The sequence below is a fragment of the Alternaria triticimaculans genome (genome assembly GCF_023758025.1).
Source record: "Alternaria triticimaculans strain BMP 0046 chromosome Unknown scaffold_7, whole genome shotgun sequence".
NCBI classification, from domain to species: domain Eukaryota; kingdom Fungi; phylum Ascomycota; class Dothideomycetes; order Pleosporales; family Pleosporaceae; genus Alternaria; species Alternaria triticimaculans.
In genome coordinates, this window is record NW_026055964.1 from 1,032,906 (window position 1) to 1,055,991 (window position 23,086).

Consider the following 23,086-nt stretch of genomic DNA (forward strand, 5'->3'; position numbering starts at 1 on the left):
GCCTGCAGGCCCCGGCTGTTTGCGCTCGCATTCCATGCTTCTCCAGTCTGTGTGGCTTGAAACAGACAAGAATAACCTATGATGATTTCACTGCCATGCCGAGACCCCCGTATCAGGTGGCAAGGGATTCAGGAGTAACTCACTATCCCCGAATGACGATCCCACGCAGCGTATGCAAGAGTAGAACCTGAGGCCCGTACTGAGCTTTTTCATCTTCTCAATCACAGACATTCCGTGTGACTGAATCTAGAATCTTTGGATTGCTATACCCAAGTTTTTGTCGGCAGCACAAAAGGCACGCATCTGCCTTCGCCACCCTTCTCATACTCGACGAGAGGTTGTAATCCACGGTACGTAAATTAATCACATTGTTGCTGACAATCAGATTCGTCAGACACACTCTACCTGATCTTTGTAAGTGTACCCTCCATGCAAGCAAAACGCGTACCGCGCGATTAGCACAGAACCCTTCACATGGCCCATGCCCTCATGTAGCATCACATTGACCCCTCAACACAATCATTTGCTCACCCAGTGTCTAACAGGAACGACACACGACCCAACATGTCATCAACAGTCGTCACTAATGTCGAGGAGAGCCTCCAAGCTATCTGGGCTCATGTCCTCAATTTGCCCCATGTTCCCCTCGACCAATCCTTTCTTTCGATTGGAGGAGACTCCATTTCTGCCATGCAGGTCGTGGGCCAATGTCGGAAGGAAGGCATGAGTCTTGGCGTCCAAGAGGTGTTGCGCAGCAAGTCCATCACCCAGTTGTCGGCTGCTGTCAAAGAAGTTGGCAACTCAGCCTATGACCACCAGGAATTCTTCGATGAGGACTTCGAGCTCTCTCCCATTCAATCACTCTTCTTCAAGCGTCCAAACACAAACGGCCATTTCAACCAATCTTTTTATCTCCGGGTGTCACGTAAGACCGACGCCGGCGATTTTCAGTCTGCGGTGGAACAGCTCGTAACTCGCCACTCTATGCTGCGAGCACGGTTCACGCATTCACCTGAGCATGGCTGGCAACAGCGTCTTACAAGTAAGTCTAACAGCTAGTGCCCCAACCTACATGGCCTCGTGTACTACTGCTGCTCTGTAGGCGAGTCGCTTGCACATTGCTGACTTCAGTGCAGACGATATCAGTGGCTCCTACCGATTTCGTCATCTTGACGTAACATCACAAGCTGAAATCGACACTCAGATCGCCGACTCGCAGCAATGTTTTGATCACGTCTCTGGCCCGCTGTTCGCTGCCGACTTTTTCGATTTCGGTGACGAGCAGTATGCATTCCTCACCGGTCACCATTTAGTTGTTGACCTAGTCACGTGGAGGTTATTGCTTGAAGAGCTTGAAGAGATCTTGAAAGGCGGGCAGTTGCTTGCCCCTGCTCTTCCGTTCCAAAAATGGGCGGAGCTACAACGTGATCACGCTGAGTCGCTCGAGCTTGATGACGTCCTTCCTGCTGTTGATGTTCCTCCTATGGACTTCACGTACTGGGGCATTCAGCATCAAGACAACACCTACGGCAATGCTAGTCATGCCAGCTTCGAACTCGACAAGGAGCTTAGTGCCGCCTTCCTGACCAACTGCCATACTGCTTACAAGACCGAGCCAGTCGAGGTCTTGCTTGCATCATTAATCCAGTCTTGGTCACATGTCTTTACCGACCGACCTGTGCCTGCCATCTTCAACGAAGGTCACGGGCGTGAACCTTGGGACTCAGACATTGACATCACCCGCACTGTTGGGTGGTTCACCGCGCTATCTCCAATTCTTGTATCGCCATCACGCAATCCGACAGATACTGTCCGCAAGATCAAGGACTTCAAACGACGGATTCCTGGTAATGGCCGGCCGTATTTCGCCAGGCGTTGTCTTACTGAGGAAGGTCGCGATACCTTCGAAACTCACTGGCCTATGGAGATCTTGTTCAACTATCTCGGCCAATATCAGCAACTCGAGAGAGCGGACGCTCTTCTCCAGCCATCCGGCACCATGGCCGGAGAGACAGGCAAAGCTGGCGGCACGTCCGACTTTGGTCACGAAACCTGCAGGTGGGGTCTCTTTGAGATCTCCGCTTTCGTCTTCAAAGGTCATCTCAAGGTCGCGTTCACGTTCAACCGGCACATGAAGCACCAGTCACTCATTCAGCAATGGGTATCGGAATGCCAGTCAACCATCTCACAGATGATCCGAGGTCTCACCATTCTCGACCCGAAGCCAACACTCAGCGACTTTCCGCTACTGTCATTGACGGATGAGAGCTTCTCAGCCATGATCGATAGCCTCTCAGCCATTGGCATTAGGGACACCGACACTGAAGATGTGTATCCATGTTCAAGGATGCAGGAAGGTCTGCTGCTGTCACAAACCAAGGATGCCGGTTTTTACGCTGCGGCTACTCTTCACGAGGTTACCACGATCCACGGGGATATATCTTGGGAGAAGGTCGCTGACGCTTGGCAACAAGTCGTCGAACGACACCCAGCTTTACGCACGATCTTTATCGAGAATGTCGGTGCGAAGGGTCTCTACAATCAAGTGGTTCTCAAACACATCGACGCCAACATCGTACACTTCGAAGCCTTGGATGAGACTGATGCTATCAAACTCATTGAGGAGCAGCGTTCCGTCACTTACAACCACGGTCGATGCCCAAACCACCGCTTCACCATCTGCACTACTGCCGACGGGAAGACTTACTGCTCCCTGGATATCAGCCATGCCATCATGGACGGTCACTCCATGAGTCTATTGGCTGAGGAACTCAGGAAAGCATGCGCAGGGCGAACCATTCTCGACGGTACTCCCTACAGCGCATACATAGCATGGCTTGCGAAACAACCTGAAGAGTCCAGCCTTGAGTTCTGGAAATCTTACCTCGGTGGTAGTGAGGTTTGCTCTTTCCCGACTCTTGACGACGGCCTAGGCCATACTGTAGCCAAAGAACTGGTCACCATCCGCCTCGATCTGACCAGTATAAGTTTGGCCGATCTGCAGCACTTTTGCAACACCAATGGCATTACGCTATCCAACGTCTTTCATACTGCATGGGCACTGACACTCAGCTGCTACATCGGAAGTAACGACGTCACGTTCGGCTACCTCACTTCCGCTCGTGATGCGGAGGAAGTTCATGGAGTGGAAAGCATCGTCGGACCGTTGATCAACACGCTCGTCTGCCGTGTGGATCTATCAGATGGTTCTCGTTGTCTCTTGGACATACTTCAGGACGTACAAAGAGACTATATGGAAGCCTTGCCTCATCGTCATATCGCTTTGGCCGACGTTCAGCACGTGCTCGAGCTCTCCGGCGCCAACCTTTTCAATACTGCGCTGTCCTACCGTCGCCTACCCCAGGAACAGAACTCTCCTAAAGAGGATGTTACTCTCCGCGAGGTTCGCCCGATCTACGATCCGACCGAGTACCCAGTTAGTGTCAATATCGAAGTCGGCGATGACACAGCAGCTGTGGATCTCGACTATTGGACAGACCATCTCACCGCCATACAGGCTAGGAATGTCGCCAACACTTTCGCGCGTGCGCTCGAGAACATTGTCTTCAACTCGAAACGGCGCATCTCATCCCTGAACCATCTCAGCCCGAGGCACCTGCAACAGTTACAGGACTGGAATGTCATGCCGGCCACGATCAACGAGTGTGTACACAACATATTCGCCCGATGGGCTGATTCTCAACCAGAAGCACAGGCGATCTGTGCTCACGACGGAGAGTACACATACGACCAGCTGAAGACCGCCACAGATCGCTTGTCGCATCATCTCGTCAAGCTTGGAGTTGGACCTGAGGTGTTCGTGCCTACTTGTTTCGACAAGAGTGCCTTTGCAATTATTGCCATGCTCTCTGTTCTCAAGGCAGGCGGCGCTGCTGTCCCACTCGATGCAGCGCATCCCGCCCCAGCGCTCCAAACCCGTCTCGAAGATGCTGGTGCCCAAGTGGTACTGACCACTGCTTCGCGTGCATCCAAGTTCGACGGTCTCGTGGCCAATGTCATCATAGTAGATGATGCACTTCTACAGAGTCTTCCTCTTGTCGGTGGTCCTGCCTGCCCTAGCGTGCAGCCCCACAACCCGGTATTCGTCATCTTCACTAGTGGTAGTACCGGGCGACCCAAGGGTGTTGTACTTGAGCATTCGGCAATAGCCACCAGTGCGGAGGCTCACGGCTCCAAGTTCGGCATCAACCGGGACTCGCGCATGCTTCAGTTCGCTTCATACACGTTTGACAACTCACTAGAAGAGATGTTCACTACTCTTCAGCGAGGTGGCTGCGTATGCGTACCCTCTGAAGCCGATCGTGTCAACGATCTCCCTGGTGCCATCGCTAGGCTGAGAGCGAACAAGATGGATCTAACACCTACGGTGGCGGCACTTCTCACGCCTGCACAGGTCCCTTCAATCAAAAGCCTTTGTCTTGGTGCGGAGCCTCTTACCAGGGCGCTCATCGACCTCTGGAGTCAACATGTCCACCTTGTTGGAATGTACGGACCTAGCGAAGCATCCATCAACTCGGCGTTCAAAGATTTCAGTGATGGCCGCGGCGAAGCTACCAATATCGGCAAGGCAATCGGCTGCGTTGGATGGGTCGTCGACGCCGAGAACCGTGACCGCCTGATGCCTATTGGTTGCAAGGGAGAGTTGATCCTTGAAGGACCAATTCTCAGCCGCGGTTACCTCAATGACGCCGAGAAGACAAAGGCGGCATTCCTCATGGATCCTGAGTGGGCTCGTGTCATGGGCCCCACAGGACGTAGGTTCTACTGTACCGGCGATCTCGTGCAATACACCTCCGACGGTGACATGATCTATCTGGGCAGAAAAGACTCTCAAGTCAAGGTACGCGTCTGATCACATATCAATCTGGAGTCCATCAACTAACTTTACATAGCTGCATGGCCAACGTATTGAGTTGGGGGAGATCGAGCACCACCTCAAGCTGAACCTACCGGCTGGCGCAAAGTCGGCTGTCGAGCTAGTCAAGTTCAGCGACAGCAACAAGACAAAAGCGCTCGTAGCCTTCATGTGCCTCTCTGAAGATGAACATGAGGCTCCAGCTGCCATCAGCGAGATGGGCGAGTCGGCACGCGTAGTGGCCAAGCAGGTTGAAATCGCGCTCGCCAATGCGCTCCCTGTTTACTATGTCCCTTCCATGTTCATACCAGTCACCCGCATGCCCATGACGACGTCTGGCAAACTTGACCGGAAGGTGCTACGCGCCTTGGCGGCAGCCCTTCCTGAATCACACATGACTCCTTTCCGCTTAGCAGGCAAGAGCGGCCGCGCACCTGCTGGGAAAGCCGAGGTCGCGTTGGCGCGTCTCTGGGCTTCGGTGCTGAAGCTCGACGCGAGCGCTGTGGGCGCAGAAGACTCCTTCTTTCGCCTTGGTGGGGACTCCATCAGCGCCATGAAGCTCGTCACTGCGGCGAGAAAGGATGGCGTTATGCTCAATGTCGCCAATGTGTTTGCGCAGCCTAAGATGCTAGACATGGCCGCTACTGCGGTGATGCTGTCTTCCGATGATGCCGCAAAGCCGGAAGCAGATACCTTGCCCATGGAGCTGCTCCCGCAGTCTTCCCGTCAGGCTATCGTGGCACTGGCTGCAGCTGAGTGCGGTGTCTTCCCTGATTCCATCGAAGACATATACCCATGCAGCAAGCTCCAAGAGGGTCTTGTAATGCTCACCAACAAGGATCCAGGAACGTACGTCGTGCAGCCCATCTACCGCCTGCCAGCCGACATCGACCTGGCGCGTTTCAAAGAGGCTTGGAAGGCCGTCATTGCCAGCGAGGCCACTTTGCGCACGCGCATCGTCTACTCAGAGGAGCATGGCTTCCTGCAGGTAGTGTTACGCGAAGAGATTGAGTGGCAGTCTCTCCTCGACATCCAAGATATCAACGAGACCACCAGGCAGCTTCCCGCCAAGAACGGCGCACCTCTAACAACTTTCACCCTCGTTGGTGAGAAGACTGACTCAGTCTTCTTTGTATGGACTGCCCACCATGCCGTTTACGATGGTTGGAGCTGGACAGCATTGTTCCGCAAAGTCGAAGCACACTACCGCAACGAAACCCAAAACATCGCCCTCACTGTGCCTTACTCGCGCTTCGTGAAGTACATTACGAGTTTGGACCAGAAGCAGTCCGATGCGTTCTGGCTTTCGCAACTCGACAACGTAACGGCGTCACAATTCCCCCAGTTGCCATCCCCAGATCACCGCGTGGAAGCCAATGGCCAACTGCTGCACTCTGTACAGCTCAAACGCAACCCAGGCCTCGAGGTCACCGTCCCTTCCATGATCCGCGCAGCATGGGGCATTCTCCTTGCCACCTACTCCGGACTAGATGACGTCATTTGGGGTGAAACCAACAGTGGTCGCGAGGCTTCCGTTCCTGGCATAGAGTCCATCATTGGCCCCACTATTACGACTGCACCCGTCCGGCTGCGGCTCAACCGCACTTCCACAGTTCACGAGTATCTCAAAGAGACCCAGAAACAGTCTTCGCTTTCGCTGCCATATCAGTTCGCCGGTCTACAACACATCAGCAAACTCAGTTCCGAGACAGCCATAGCCTGTGACTTCCAGAGCTTTCTGGGTATCGAGTCAGGAGACGACTTCGACGCCGAGAGCCCTCTGTGGAACATGATCAGTGCCAACACCATCGGAACTGACTTTTTCAGCTATGCGTTCGTCTTCAACTGCAAGGTCAGTTCGACTGGCGTTCTGGTAGAAGCGTTGTTCGATGATCGCGTTGTCGAAAAATGGCTCGCTCAGCGCATGGTGCAGCAATTTGACTTCATCCTCACGCAGTTGAATGGTGCTGACAACATCACGCGAACGTTGGATGACCTGGATCTAGTCAATCCTGCTGACCGTGATCTGATCGGCTCTTGGAATCGCGAGCCAGTGCCATCAATCCGTAGATGCATTCACAGTGTTATCGAAGAGGACCAGGTCGCGTCTCGTCCCACCGCTGCTGCTGTTAATGCCTGGGATACTGGTGTCATGACTTACCGCGAGCTCGACGACCGATCTTCTGCTCTCGCGCACCGGTTGATGCGACTTGGGGTTAAGCCAAATCAATTCGTCCCGCTCTGCTTCGACAAGTCAGGTTGGACCATCGTCGCCATGCTGGCTGTACTCAAATCTGGAGCAGCATTTGTTCCCTTGGACTTCGAGGCACCTATTCTCCGCCTTCGTGAAATTGTCTCAGACATTGGCGCCGACCTGGTCCTTTGCGCGCCACAGTATGAAGGGCTTTGCCAGTCTATCCCGTCCAGCACCCTGGTTGTAGATCGGCAAGCAACTGAGACTCCTCATGATAGTCTACAGCGTCTTCCTTCAGTACACAGTGACTCTCCAGCATACGCGTTCTACACTTCTGGGTCGACCGGCAAACCCAAGGGGGCTCTAGTGAACCACAACCACTGGGTCACCAGTTCTACTGCATTCGTGGCTGGCTGGAAGATCTCTAATACGTCTACAGTACTCCAATTCGCTTCGTACACATTCGATGCTTGCTTAATTGAGATACTCAGCACTCTCATGCAGGGCGGTACTATCTGCGTACCAGACCAGGCTACCCGAACGAACGATCTTGTTGGCGTCATGAACCAGTTCAATGTCAACTGGGCTGCTCTCACACCCTCGGTCGTGCGTATGATGTCGCCATCGCAAGTCCCTATGTTAGAGACTCTGTTCCTTGTTGGCGAAGCAATGTCGCAGCAAGACCTGATCACTTGGGCGGACAAGGTCACACTCGGCAATGGTTACGGACCGACTGAATGCTCTGCTGTTGCGACCACCAATATCATGACATCTCACATGAAGCCCAACAATCTTGGCAAGGCTGTCACAGCACGAGGCTGGATCGTCTCAAGGAACAACCACAACGTACTTGCACCAGTTGGCGCCATAGGAGAGCTTTTGTTGGAGGGAGGTGCAGTTGGAGCCGGATATCTCAACAACCCCGAAAAGACAGCCCAGTCTTTCGTTGGGCATGTCAAGTGGTCTTCAGGTCTACTGAGCAATGATTCCTCAGCATCCCTGCGCATCTACAAGACTGGTGACTTGGTCAAATACAACGAGGATGGCACAATGCTGGTAAGTCGTTTCCATTACTCTAGCTCGACGCATACTAACTGCAATAGTATCTCGGTCGCAAAGACTTCCAGACCAAGGTGCGCGGCCAACGATTAGAGCTATCTGAAGTTGAGCACAAACTATTGGACGATCACAACGTACAAACCGCTCTGGCTTCGGTGCCTAAAGCTGGACCTTGTGCGAAGCGACTTGTCGCAATTGTGTCCCTCCAAAACATGGGCACGACTACGATGAGCACGGGGAACGGATTGAAGGTGTTGCCGCAAGAAAGTGCCTCGCTGAACATTGCTTCCATTCGGGACAGTCTATGCGAGCGCTTGCCCGCCTACATGATACCCTCCTTGTGGGTCGCTGTCGAGCGCTTCCCGTTGATGCCTTCCGGGAAATTGGATCGAAGACGCGCGATCCAGTGGCTGGAGGAGATGGACCAGCCTACTTATCGTCTGATCTCGGCCATTGGATCGGACGACACCGAATCCAACGACGGTAATGCGATCGAGAAGAAGCTGCAAGCTATCTTCGCCAAGGTTCTGAACCTTTCAGTCGCTGATATCCGTCTCAACCAGTCTTTCCTACATCTTGGCGGTGATTCAATTGCCGCTATGCAAGTCTCATCGCAGTGTCGTGCGCAGGGCTTTCCCATCAGCGTACAGGATATCATTCGTGCCAAATCCATCTCGGCTATGGCCTCAGCAGCCAATGTTTCCGAGAAGTCACAAGTTGTATCGGAAGCCGTAGACTACGATTTGCCCTTCGATCTTTCGCCAATTCAAAAGGTCTTCTTCGACACCGTTGGCGATGCGCACAACCACTTCAATCAGACTGAGCTTTTCCGCCTCTCACGGAATGTCGAGACTGCAGAGCTTCGGGCGGCAGTGACTACTCTAGTCAAAACTCATCCAATGCTTCGCGGACGCTTTGCCAAGAATGAAGCAGGAGCTTGGAAGCAGCGAGTCGAAAAAGATGCACCAACGTCATTTAGACTTCGTCGCCACAACGTGCAAGCAGGAGACGATGCCAATCTACGACCCATAATCGATGACAGCCAGGCAACCTTGGACGTTGCCAACGGCCCGACCTTTGCTATCGAGCTCTTTGACATCGATCAAACTTTCTCTCAGGCCATAGCACTCGTCGCTCATCATCTTGTCATCGACGTGGTGTCATGGGGAATCATCCTCGAAGATCTGCAGGGTCTCCTTCACGGCCTTCAGCCAGCACCTCAGAGCTTACCCTATCACCTGTGGCTGCAACAGCAGACCATTCAGGCCAAGCAAGAGAACGCCAGGAGTGTCTTTCCGGCTGGGGATATTGCACCGGGAGATTTCGACTACTGGGGCATGGAAGGCCGTCCCAATCTCAGTGGAGACGTAGTGGAAGAGAATGTACAGCTGTCGACTCGAGACACCATGCTCCTCCTTGGTGCACAGGACGCTCTGGCTACCGAAATCCTTGACATTCTCATCGCTGCTCTATTTGAGTCGTTTCGCAAGGTTTTCTCCGACAGGTCCACCATCACGATACACAATGAGGGCCACGGTCGTGAAACCTTCAATAGCCGCCAAGATCTCTCGCGCACAGTGGGCTGGTTTTCCACAGTGACGCCTATCCATCTTCCTCTCCCACTGGATGAAGCCACAGACATGATTAGCACTATCCGATGGGTTAGAGACTTCAGAAACCGTACGCCAGACAAAGGGCGGCCTTACTTCGCCTACCGCAATCTCACGGAGGAAGGCCAGACTCGATATGCCAGCCACTGGCCTGCAGAAGCTGTCTTCAACTATCTTGGCAGGCTTCAAACACAAGACGACAAGGAGGGACTGTTCACTTCGCTCGATGAGGTCGACTCTCGCGAAGTTGGAGCGGATGTTCCCCGCCTAGGGCTTTTTGACATCACGGCAGCGGTTTCCCAGGGCGCTATCAAGCTCTCCTTTGGATGGAATCGCAACATGCGACGACAGAACGAGATCCGTGCGTGGGTTGCACAGTGTCGCCAGACCCTCGTCGATGCCGTAGAACAGCTTCTCGAAGTTCGACAGGAGCGTAACGTCAGCAACTTCAAACATCTTCCACTTCTTTACAACGGTACATCCAGGCTCTCCGCGGTTCTGCCCGCCGGTATCACCCTCACGGATGTAGAGGATATATACCCGGCATCTCCAATGCAGCAGGGTCTTCTTCACACGCAATCACGGAATCCCGAGCTCTACACGTATCACACCGTGGCACAAGTACAGTCCACGGATGGCAAGCCAATGGATCCACGCCGTCTTACCGAAGCATGGCAAGTCGTAGTGCACCGTCATCAGGCCTTGCGAACTATCTTCATTGATAGCCTTGCAAAGGACGGGTCGAAAGATCAGGTCGTGGTCAAGGAGAAAGCCGGAAGAGTTCAACTCCTCGCCGACTGCGAGGACAATCAGGTTGCCAAGCTTCTGCGAGATCAATCGCCCATTGACTGCCGCGAGGCTGTGCCACCTCATCGCATGAGCATTTGCAAAACAAAGACTGGCAAAGTATGGATCAAGCTCGAGCTCAGTCATGCGATCAATGACGGCACCTCGGTATCCAATCTACTTACTGATCTTGCTCGTGCGTACGCACGAAAGCTGACACGGGCTGATGCCGGACCACTCTATTCCGACTACATTGCATACATGCTCTCCAAATCCAGCGATGCTGATTTGTCATACTGGAAGACGCATCTTGCCGGGATGGAGCCCTGCTTCTTTCCCACCCTCAACGATGGTATCCCAAGCTCCCCAGAGTCAGGATCAGTTGACATAGACCTCGGTAGCACTGCCCGTGTTCAAGCGTTTTGCAAGCACAATGGTGTGACTCTCTCGAACGTGCTCCAGCTTACGTGGGCTCTCACTCTCCATTACTATGTAGGCACGTCTGATGTCTCCTTCGGCCTAATCGCTTCTGGTCGAGACATTCCGGTCACCAACATCGAGGAGGCCGTGGGCTGCTTCGTCAATATGGTCATCTCACGCATATCTTTTTCGGATGACACGACCATTGCTCAGCTCCTCGAGGCTCTCCAAACAGGCTCTACTGAGGCTCTTTCGCATCAGGGCTGCTCTCTTGCCGACATACAGCATGCCCTTCAGCTACCTTCATTGTTCAACACGGCTTTCACCTTCCAAAGGCGCGGTCTGTCAAGCGATCCAGAGGAGACGGCTCTCACCTACGAAGATATGGAAGCGGAAGATGCCGGCGAATACATTGTCACAGTTAATGCGGATGTTACCGACGACAACATCACTGTCGACTTTGGCTATTCGAAAGACAGGATTCTCCCCTCTCAAGCACAGAACATGGCCGATACTTTCAGCAAGATTCTGGACAACGTTGTTGAAAGCAGTGCTTCGGAGCTCACTGTTGGCAAGCTGGACGTGTTCACCGATAGTAGTCTCCGACAAATCACCGAATGGAACCCACAACTTCCGCCACCTATCCGCCGTTGTGTGCACGACGTCATTCATGATCAGGCACTGACGAGACCACGAACAACGAAGGCTGTGGAAGGATGGGACGGGTCATTCACTTACCAAGACTTTGACAAGATCACCAATCAGCTTGCAGTCCATCTACAGGCTATCGGTGTGACCACTGAGACTTTCGTGCCAATTCTGTTCGAAAAGTCATCATACGCCATCGTCAGCATGATTGCAATCATGAAGGCTGGTGGAGCGTACGTGCCGCTAGACCCGAAGCATCCGCAAACCAGACTTCGAGAGCTTATCGAAGACGTTGGCGCCCCGGTGGTGTTGTGTTCGCGCGGATACCACGACAAAGCAAGCGAGGTCGCAAAGACAGCCGTGATCGTCGACCAGCGATCCATCAAGAAGCTCGGAATCCCAGTGACCAGCAAGCCACGTTCTACAGCAACTCCCGACAACGCAGCGTACTGCTTGTTCACCTCAGGTACTACCGGCAAGCCGAAGGGAACAATCATTCCTCATCAAGCGTTTTGTACAAGTGCAGCTGCTTTCACACGTCGCATGAACATCAACGCAACCTCTCGTACCTTCCAGTTTGCTTCATACACATTCGACGCGAGCTGTATCGAGATTCTTTCAGCGTTGACTGTGGGCGCCACGGTATGCGTGCCAACAGATGACGATCGCATGAACAACGCAGCTGGCGCCATCCGCAAGTTGAAAGTTAATTGGTCACTCTTGACCCCGTCAGTTCTTGGAACTATCGAGCCAGAGCGCGTTCCTGGTTTGAAGACGCTTGTTTCCGGAGGCGAGGCGCTTCCCGGACCCATCCTCAAGAAATGGGGCAACAGCACTTGCTTCATCAACGGTATGTATACAGATCTTATGTTCTCCTGCGCGGCTTCGTACTGACAATGAATAGCTTACGGCCCTACCGAGTGCTCAGTCGTAGCTGCTACTGCGTACAAATCCACACTGGATCACAAGCTCATTGTTTCGGAGCCCGGCACCATCGGTACCGGAAGCGGATGTCGACTGTGGATCGTACACCCACGAAACCATGACAAACTCATGCCTATCGGTAGCGTCGGCGAACTCGTCATTGAAGGCCCCACCGTGGCCCGTGGGTATCTGAATGATGAAGTCAAGACCGCGAAGGCTTTCATCGTTGATCCTGCCTGGGCGAAAACTATCTCTTCCGGCAGCCAAATCTCCGGAACGGCCCGCATGTACAAGACAGGTGACCTTGTCCGCTACAACACAGATGGGTCGGTGAACTACATCGGTCGCAAGGACACCCAGATCAAGCTCAACGGTCAGAGAATTGAGCTGGGTGAGATTGAGTTTCACGTAGGAAAGAACTTCCCCGAGAACGTACAGTCCGCAGTGGAACTAGTCGCACCCTCCAATCGCAGCTCTGCGAAGGCTTTGGCAGTATTCTTTGCTGTTACTCAGGGTCAAGCCGGAGACGAAGCGCAAAACGTCCAGCCGCCCTCAACCGACCTCCCCGCCTCCGACGAACTACTTCTTCCACTCAGCGACGAGCTTCGAGACATGTGCAAAGACACTGAGAATGGGCTCGCCGGCTCTTTGCCCTCGTACATGATACCTTCGATCTTCGTCCCTGTCACAAAGTTGCCCTGGACTTCGGCGGGCAAGCTAGACCGCAATCGTCTCCGCAGCTTAGTACAAAACCTCAGTCGGGAGACAATGGCTTTGTACCGTCTCACAAGCATGGCGAACAAGAAGCAGCCCACGACCGAGGCAGAGAAGAAGATCCACAAAGCGGTGTGCTCCGTCTTGAGTTTGCCACCTTCTGCAGTAGGCATCGACGACAGTTTTGTCCGCCTGGGTGGCGACTCCATCTCGTCCATGCGTCTTGTTGCGATGGCTCATACCGAACAGCTAGAGCTGTCATTCATCGACATCTTCAAGAATCCGAAGCTCTCCGACTTAGCCAAGATTGGTACCCGTTCTAACACACTCAATCAGCCGCAGAAGGCAGTGCAGCCTTTTGACCTGCTGCCAGCTTCGTCTTCGAGAGATGAAGTACTGAACGAAGCTGTCCAGCAATGTCGAGTTCCGAAGGAAAATATCCAGGACGCCTATCCGACGAGTCCACTTCAGGATGCGCTTCTCACGCTCTCTATCAAGCAAGCTGGAGCTTATGTCGCGCAGCACGTGTTGGCGCTACCGAAAACTTTGGACATGACGAAGTTCAAGGCGGCCTGGGACACAGCCATTCAGGAGATTGACATCCTTCGTACTCGTATCATCCAGCTACCATCCGGTATGTTCGTACAAGCTGTCATGAAGAAGGATCCTGTTTTCTGGAAAGAAGAGACCTCGCTCATGAGTGCCGAAGGCGAAGCGATGACCATTCCTTCGGATCTCGGTGGCAAACTTGCAGCCTACTCACTGGTCACTACGACATCAGGGGAGCGGTACTTTGTATGGACACTGCATCATGCCTTGTACGATGGCTGGAGTATCTACCTGATGCTTCAGCGAGTGCAGCAGATATACTCGAGCGGCACATCCACCATCCCTCAGACACCCTACTCCAAATTTGTGGGGTACATTTCTGGCACCGATGCCTCTGCTTCGAATCTTTACTGGAAGAACAGCTTGATGGGTCTCAACGCCTTCCAGTTCCCTCAGCCACCCCATGCCACTTCAAACGCAAGATCCGACGGACGGATGTTCCAACACACCGTGAAGCTTGCACCTCGCAAGAATAAAGACGTCACACCAGCCAATGTCATACGAGCTGCTTGGGCTTTGCTGCTTGCAGCCTACACCGGAAGTGATGATGTGGTGTTTGGTGAGACTCTTGTTGGGCGAGACATCGCCGTCGCGGGAATTACGGACGTGTGTGGTCCTACATTGACCACCGTGCCGTCCAGGGTCAAGATTGATCGCGGCGCTACTGTTAGCGACTTGCTCAAGATGATAGCGACGAATGTCACCGACCGTATCCCATACCAACACCATGGGATTCCTGCTATCAAAGCACTCGGCGACGACATGGCAGCCGCATGCGACTTTCAGAACCTCTTGGTTGTTCAAACGGAGAACGAGGAGCTCGCCGACTCCATATGGACCGTTCACGAGAACGAAGATCAGGGCAATTTCTTCACATACCCACTCGTGATTGAGTGCAAGATGGGATCGACCAAGATCGATATCTTGGCTCACTTCGATGCAAATGTCATCTCGCTTTGGCATGTTCAGCGCCTTCTATACCAGTTTGAGTCGGTGCTGAACCAACTCCAATCAGCTACTCATGTTCGTCATGTAGCTGTTTTCAGTGAACAAGACAAGCAGCTCGTGCAAAAGTGGAACGCGTATGAGCCTGATCTCATCGATGACACTGTGCCCTCGCTCTTTTTCCAGAAGGCTGCATCTCAGCCGACTGCCACAGCCGTGACCGCTTTCGATGGCGAACTCACCTACGCTGAGCTTGGCGCGCTTGCATCGCAACTGGCACAGCAGCTAGTGAAGCTTGGTGCTGGCCCTGAGTCTCTGATCCCGATCTGTGTGGACAAGTCGCGATGGGCCATCGTAGCTATCATGGCTATTCTCATCTCTGGCGCAGGCTATGTGCCGTTATCTTCATCAGACCCGCCTTCACGACATCTGCATATCGTCGAGGCATGCAAAGCTTCGATCGTCCTGTGCTCACCGCCGTACGCCCATCGTTTCACGGACATGGTCGATCACGTGTTCAATGTCAGTGAGACCGCCATTCGACGACTACCGACCTGCTCCGGACCGCTATCGCAGCGCGCCAAAGGCAACAACACCTGCTACGTCATCTTCACCTCGGGTAGTACAGGACAACCCAAGGGAGTGGTTGTAGAGCACAAGAGTATAGCTTCTAGCTCGGCTGCGATATGTGAAGGACTTCATGTCACGCCTACTTCTCGAGTGTTCCAGTTCTGCTCCTTCCTTTTCGACGTTTCCGTTGGCGAAACCCTCGCCGTCCTTCTTCGGGGCGCCACGATCTGTGTACCATCAGACGAACAGCGCACCACGGACCTCGCCGCTGCAGTGACAGATCTCAAAGCCAACTGGGCTTTCTTCACACCGTCAGTTGCCGGTACGCTGGAAGGACCAAGCGCTGTACCAACATTGGAGACTCTGGTAGCCGGTGGTGAGGCGATGACATCTGACGTGGTCGACAAATGGGCCAACGGGGTCAAACTACAGAATGGCTACGGTCCTACTGAGGGCACTGTGTTTGCTATCGTCAATGATCATGTCTCTGCACAACGAGACCCGTCGAACATTGGTCGCGCCCTAAAGAGCGGACGTGCTTGGCTTACTAACTCTGACAATCCTCACGAGCTTGCACCCATCGGCGCAACCGCAGAGCTTTGCCTCGAGGGACCATTACTCGCCCGAGGCTATCTCAACGATCCTGAACGTACTGCGGAAGCCTTCATCGAAGCCCCTGCCTTCTTGAAGATGTTCTCGACCCGTAGTACATCGCGTATCTACCGTACCGGCGACCTTGTCCAGTACACCGCTGATGGGTCTATCCACTACATTGGGCGAAGAGACAACCAAATCAAGCTCGCGGGTCAGCGAATCGAGCTTGATGAAATCGAGACAGTCTTGCAGGCGGACGACAACATTCATCAAGTCGTTGTACAGCTACCCAAGATTGGTCCCTGCACAAAGAAGCTCACGGTTGTCGTCAGTTTCCCTGGAACTGCCGCTACAAACGCTGGCTCAGACTGGCGCACGGTACTCTCCGACAAAGAAACGCTCTCGCGAATCAATTGCGCAAGGGAGAGATTGTCTGATCTTGTGCCATCATATATGGTACCTGCCATTTGGATCGCTGTTCCCCGTATCCCAGCCTTGGCTTCCACCAAGTTGGACAAGAAGCAAGTCGGTTCGTGGCTACAAGATCTGGATGAAGCTACGCATCAGCGCATCGTGAACGCTGAGCTTCCTGAAGTGGCCGACGGACCTGTTGATACCGCTCTTACAGTTCTTCGGGGCATCTGGGCGAAGGTATTGGACTGTCCTGTGGAAGACGTCAAGCCTTCCAAGTCCTGGCTATGTAAGTGATCCCCAGAGAGAATAGTGTCAAATTTACTAACCACTCCTAGCGCTTGGTGGCGATTCGATCTCTGCCATGAAGCTTCTCGCAAAGTGCAGAAGCGAGGGTATCAGCCTTACTCTGAACCAAGTGCTGCGCGCCAAGTCCCTGGCCCATCTGGCGGCCGACATCAAAGCTGTAGTCATCCTGGACCACGGAACAGAGACAAGCGACCAACCCTTTGCTCTCTCTCCCATTCAGCGCTTCTACTTCCAGACCGGCAAGATCGAAAACGGCACACACTTCAACCAATCATCATCACTGCGCATCTCACGATACGTGGAGCCGGCTACTATTCAACGCGCTATGGATTCCATCGTCACATGTCACTCGATGCTACGTGCTCGCTTCTCCAAGGACGATGCTGGGAAATGGCAGCAGCTTGTCATCTCGAAGATTTCCGGATCCTACGCATTCACGACACATGAGGTTTCAACCGCTTCTGCTGCGACTGCCATCATTGCCGCTACCCAGAAAAGCCTCGACATTCGCGCCGGCCCTGTCTTTGCCGTGAATCTCTTCAGTCTCAAGGGCAAACAGATGCTTTTCATGGCTGCTCACCACCTTGTCGTAGATGTAGTGAGCTGGGGCGTGTTGCTTGGCGATCTGGAAGACTTACTCGCTTCTGGCCCAACTACAAAGCTTGCAAAGAGCCTACCTTTCCAGACCTGGAATGCGATGCAGAGCTCAAACGCCTCGCAAATCGATCGACAACGCGACGTGCAAACCCAGCCGCTCGCAGTTGAACCGGCGAACTACGCCTTCTGGGGGATGGAGGCTCGATCGAACGTGTACGGTGATACTGAGAGGGATGAGTTCGTCATCGATAAGGAAATATCTGCGATGGCTTTCGAAAACCACCACGTGTACAGGACAGACCTCGTCGACATCCTCCTGGCGTCTATTGTCCACTCCTTCTCCCGCGTGTTCATCAACCGCAGGGCTCCCACCCTGTTCAACGAGTCTCACGGGCGGGAAGCATGGGACTCAAGCAATCTGGATCTTTCCCGAACCGTCGGATGGTTCACATCCATGTATCCGGTCACCATCCCCATCGGTGACGAAGAAGACGAGGTCATGCATACGCTCCGACAAGTCAAGGATACCCGCCGCAAGATCACAAGTAATGGCCGACCTTACTTTGCTCATCGCTATCTTACAGAAGATGGGCAGCAACGCTTTGCCAATCATGCACCAATGGAAGTGCTTTTCAACTACCTTGGCCGACAAGAACAGTCTGGGTCTAGCGATTCGCTCCTACAGCCGTTGCAGCTGGACGGCGATGACGAAGAGACATCCGACGTGGGTACCAAGACAACGCGTATGGCACTCTTCGAGATTTCGGCTTCAGTCTCGGAAGGCCAGATCCAACTCAGCTTCATGTACAATCGCTACTCCAAGAACCAGAAAGGCATTCGCAGGTGGATCGCCGAATGCCAACGCACACTGGAGGAGATCGCCACCGAACTGGCCAAGACCGATACCCCACAGCCAACGATGACCGACTTCCCACTACTACCATTGGAATCGTACAGTCGCCTCGATCGAGTCTTGAAGACCCTTCCCCATGCCGGTCTCCATTCCTTTGATCAGGTGGAAGATATGTATCCTTGCTCGCCTATCCAAGACGGGATGATCTTGAGTCAGATCAAGGCCCCGGAATCGTACTGGTCGTCAACCACGTTCGAAGTCAAATCGAAGCGAGGCCCAGTCGATGCCAGTCAAGTCATCGATGGATGGAAGCAAGTCGTTGCCCGTCATCCAGCGTTGCGCACCGTCTTCATCGACAGTGTCTGCAAAGGAGGCGTCTTCGATCAGATTGTCGTCAAGGGCCCCGATTCTGGCATAGTCAAGTATACTTGCAAGGACAGCGAAGTGACCAAGATGCTAGAGTCCATCAAGCATGGCTCTCTCAACGGCAAGAAGAAACCTGTCCTTCCCCATCAGGCTGCTGTCGTCCAGACTCCTTCAGGCAAGATCTTTGTTAAGGTCATTGTCAACCATGCCGTCATCGACGGAGGCTCACTCGGCATTATCGGACAAGATCTCCAGGAAGCATACCAAGGGGAGCTATCTGAGGACGGACCGCTATACAGCGACTATATCAAGTACCTGCGCGGTCTGCCAGTTGATGATGCGGTACTGTACTGGAAGGCCAAGCTTCGCGGTGTCAGCCCATGCTATTTCCCGACTACGCCTCGTGACCCCAGTAAGCAGCGAGAGCTTCGATCTTTGGACATGCGCTTTACCCGATTTGACGAGATTCACGATCTAGCGGAGAGCAGCAACGTCACTTTCGCCAATATCCTCCTCGCAGCATGGGCTCTAGTGCTCCGCTCTTACACCAACTCCTCTGATGTGTGCTACGGATATCTCACGTCGGGAAGAAACGTACCAATCGACAATATCGAGAACGCAGTTGGCGCGTTCATCAACATGTTGGTATCACGAGTTCAATTGAAACCGGCTTCTTCACTGCTCCAGATCGTTGAGAAGGTGCAGTCCGACTTTGTCGACTCCATGCCACATCAACATTGCTCGCTCGCTCAATTCCAGCATGATCTTGGTCTTTCTGGAAAATCGCTCTTCAACACTGCCGTCTCGATTCAGAGGCGCGCGAACACAGAAGAGCCCGCGGCAGATGACTCTGGTATTGAGTTTGAGCAGCTTGATGGCCACGATCCCAGCGAGTTCGCTATCACGGTCAACATCGATGCCACCCGCGATGATGAAGCCGTGCGCTTCACGTATTGGAGTGATGCGGTTACCGATGCCGAGGCGAAGAACGTTTCGGCTCTCATGGCAAAGGTCCTGGCCCAGGCGCTCAACAACGCACAGCAAACCATTTCAGACTTGGACAATGTCATCAAGATCAAGCCGACACAGTCTTCACCCGGGCACCTTGCTTTACCCAAGCCGCGTCCTATTCTCAGAACCAGCTCGAGCATGTCCAGTGCCGGATCAACCTCACCACCTCGTACACCGAGGATCACATTCCCTGATCTGACACCAGCGGCGCCGCAGCCAGCTGAGACACCTGACTGGAGCAGCCTCATCCGATCCATCGTCAGCGAGATGGTTCCCCAGATCGTCGAACAGATCGTAGCGCAGAACAAGCTGACAACCGAACCCACATCTGCGACAATCGATCAGATGACAAACCAAATGACGGGGATGCTCACGAGAAAGCATTCAATGTCACAACGCGGGCGACCGAGTATCGATGGAGCGTCTATACACCCAGCCTCACCACGAGCAGCCTCTATACGTTCGCGCCGCATGAGCATTGCCAGTAATGCGGAGAACAGGATCCAGACCGCTGCTGACATGGTCGCCACTCTTGGTGTCATTGCCACCGAGACCTCTACCAAAGTCACACCCGACATTGTTGAGAAGAAGCTACTCAATCTGTGGGCTGAGCTTCTCGAGACGGTGGAGGACACCATCGAGCAAGAGGATAGTTTCTTCAATCTCGGGGGTGATAGCATCATGGCTATGCGCCTCGTCGGAGCCGCGAGGGAAGAGGGCCTTTCAATGACCGTGGCTGATGTGTTCAAGAACCCCACATTTGCCGACATGGCTCGTGTAGTACGTGTTGCGGGCGAGGTCATTGATGAAGTTATGTCCCGAGCTGGCGGCGGCTCAGTGGCAGGCAAGAGTGTCGGAGGCCAGTCTAGGTCTTACCAACGCGGCAGAGCCGCATCAATCTGGAGCGACTTCCAGGACAACATGTTCGATCCAAACGCCGACACCAAGAGCATAGCTCCCAGCGAGATGCCCGCCGAGTCGGAGCTGAGTCACAGAGATTCGACTATGTTAAAGAGGCTGCAAGGGCTTACCACCGGCCCAACGAAGCCAAATGCCTCGCGCAAAATCAGTTCAAGGCCGTTGGCGACGCATACTATTCAGGAAGGTGTTGAGAGCTCTCTCAACAGGTCGATTTCGATGCTTGGAGACCCCAATGTCGACAGTGTCATTTCGAAAGTGCAGGTATTCAAGGGAGGCATTTCGGACGTCTTCCCTGTCACAGACTTCCAATCACTCGCCATCACTGGTACTCTCATGGAGTCAAAATGGATGCTCAACTACTTCTACCTGGATGGAGATGGGCCTCTCGATCTTCGCAAGCTCAAGCAAGCTGCTTACCGTATGGTACAAGCCTTCGATATTCTTCGCACTGTATTCGTCCCCTATGGCGATCGCTTCCTTCAGGTCGTATTGCGGAAGCTTCAACCAGAATTCATATACCATCAAACCGACGAAGATATCGACACCTTCACCAAGGATCTGCAACAGAAGGATCGAGAGGGCGGTCCACGACTCGGCGAAGCGTTCATCCAATTCGTGGTCGCGAAGCAAAAGCAAACAGGGCAATACCGTATCTTCATGCGACTTTCACACGCCCAATACGATGGAGTCTGCATGTCCAAGATTCTCAGTGCGCTCCAAGACGGATACAATGGCCTCCCAGTCTCATCTGCCCCAAGCTTCGGCAACTTTGTACGCGAAACTGCCAAGACCGTATCAGGAGCCCACGATCACTGGAGAGACATTCTTCGCGGCTCTAAGATGACAGAGATTGTGAACCGATTCGGCCCCAACTATCAGCGCTCAGCTGGCCAATCCATCACACTCGAAAAGAGAGTCAGTGCACCCAAGCTCAAGGGCGTCAACATCACCAGCGCAACGGTGGCCAAGGCCGCGTGGGCTTCGACTCTCTCCCGTCTTGTGAGCAAGGCTGATATTGTCTTTGGTCACGTCATCTCAGGCCGTAACGGCGGTGTCGCCAATGTCGAGAACATCGTCGGCCCTTGCTTGAACATGGTACCTGTACGCATCGTGTACCGACCTGATTGGACTGTAATGGATCTTCTAAAGTACGTTCAAGACCAACAAATCGCGAATATGCCATTTGAGTCGCTCGGCTTCCGCGAGATCACCCGACACTGCACGGAATGGCCTGACTGGACAAACTTCTCCAGCGTTCTGCAACATGACCAGAACATTCAGGATGATCGGCCAACTATGCAGCTAGGCGGCATCGAGTACACCATCGGCGCCGTCGGCTCCCAGGAAGACTTCGCCGACTTCTCCGTCCACACTACCTCCCGTGGCAATGAAATGGATGTCACTTTGACGTACGTCCCGAACAGCACGATTACCACAGAATTTGCACAGCACGCATTCGATATTCTTTGCGCCAATGTCATCGCTTTCTCGGAAGACCCGCACACTCTGCTTCCACTGTTTACAGAGGTCAGCTCCGGTAGCTCGACTACCGCCAACTCAGAGAAGATGCGCAAGCGGTCTGTGGAGAAGCAGCCGATCACTTTACCCACCGACACAGGCCTCTCAAATCACGAGACAAACACCCTCGCTACAACTCTGCGATCGGCCTGGGAGCAAATTCTACACGACGAGCGTGGCTCTCCTACACCCATTGATCTCGGCTCAGACTTCTTCCAGCTGGGCGGCGATATCATGGGCTTGGCACAAGTCGCATCCATTCTTGACCAAGATGGTCTGAGAGTCAGGGTCGAAGACTTGCTCGACAAGTCTGTGTTCGTGGATCAAGTGGGCATACTTGCTGTGGAGCGCAAGAAGCAGATTGAGCGAGAGGCGCAGAACCCTTGGGGCGAGAAGGGCAAGACGAAGGTTGAGGTGAAGGGAGTGAAGGAGAAGGAGAGGAGGGGTAGTGGGTTTGGTCAGTTGGCTAAGAGGATTGGATTGAAGAGGAAGGAGAGTTCGAAGTCAATTTTCCAGATGGGAGGGTGATTTGGTGGAGTTGAACTTTAATGTATTAGTATTACGGGTATCTAGGGGCGTACGGTGTTGACTGATTGGGTTCTTATTCAGCGTTCTTCTACAAATAGTTCCCTTTACGTCGCTTAGCAATAGTTACATGCATAACACCTCGCCTTCTCAACCCTCGCCTGATTCGTGCAGAACTAGCTCATTGCCTCTGACGCTGCCCGTCATCGCTCAGCGAACGCTTCCTCTTCCTTTCGCGCGTCGTTATCGTAGCCCCAGCCCATAGCTGCTCTGGATGTATCTTTTGCAAGTCAGCAAAATGTCGCCGAATCTCTTCGCAATGCTCTTTCGCAAGCTGTCTTTGTATATCTGCTTCATCAAAACTTGAAGCGATTTCAGGATGCGCATGTTCTGGATGTTTGTACTTGTCGCTACCGCATGCAGGACAACAAAAGGCATCGGCTAGCCATGCGAATGCTTCGGTACCGCAAGTGGTGCATATCATGTAGTCAATGACTGTGTCGGGGTAGATGTTGTAGTACGACATTCTGTTCTAGATGCACGGTGCGCGGTGGTATCTTGGTCAACTGTGTAGTGGCGAAGATGGGTTGTGGGCAAGGAATGATGTGTTGGCCGCGATCGCATCT

General features: G+C 53.4%; 1 protein-coding gene across 1 annotated transcript; it reads left to right on the forward strand.

The window, feature by feature from the left end:
- Positions 1-564: 564 nt before the first annotated feature.
- On the forward strand, positions 565-22,463 carry J4E78_005721 (NRPS; the record flags this gene model as incomplete). The annotated part of the gene is made up of 6 exons (XM_049366337.1): positions 565-1,042; positions 1,137-4,861; positions 4,914-8,126; positions 8,174-12,443; positions 12,498-16,649; positions 16,699-22,463. 6 exons carry the CDS (start codon positions 565-567, stop codon positions 22,461-22,463), a joined length of 21,603 nt encoding a protein of 7,200 aa, XP_049222063.1.
- Between the last annotated feature and the right edge of the window lie 623 nt (positions 22,464-23,086).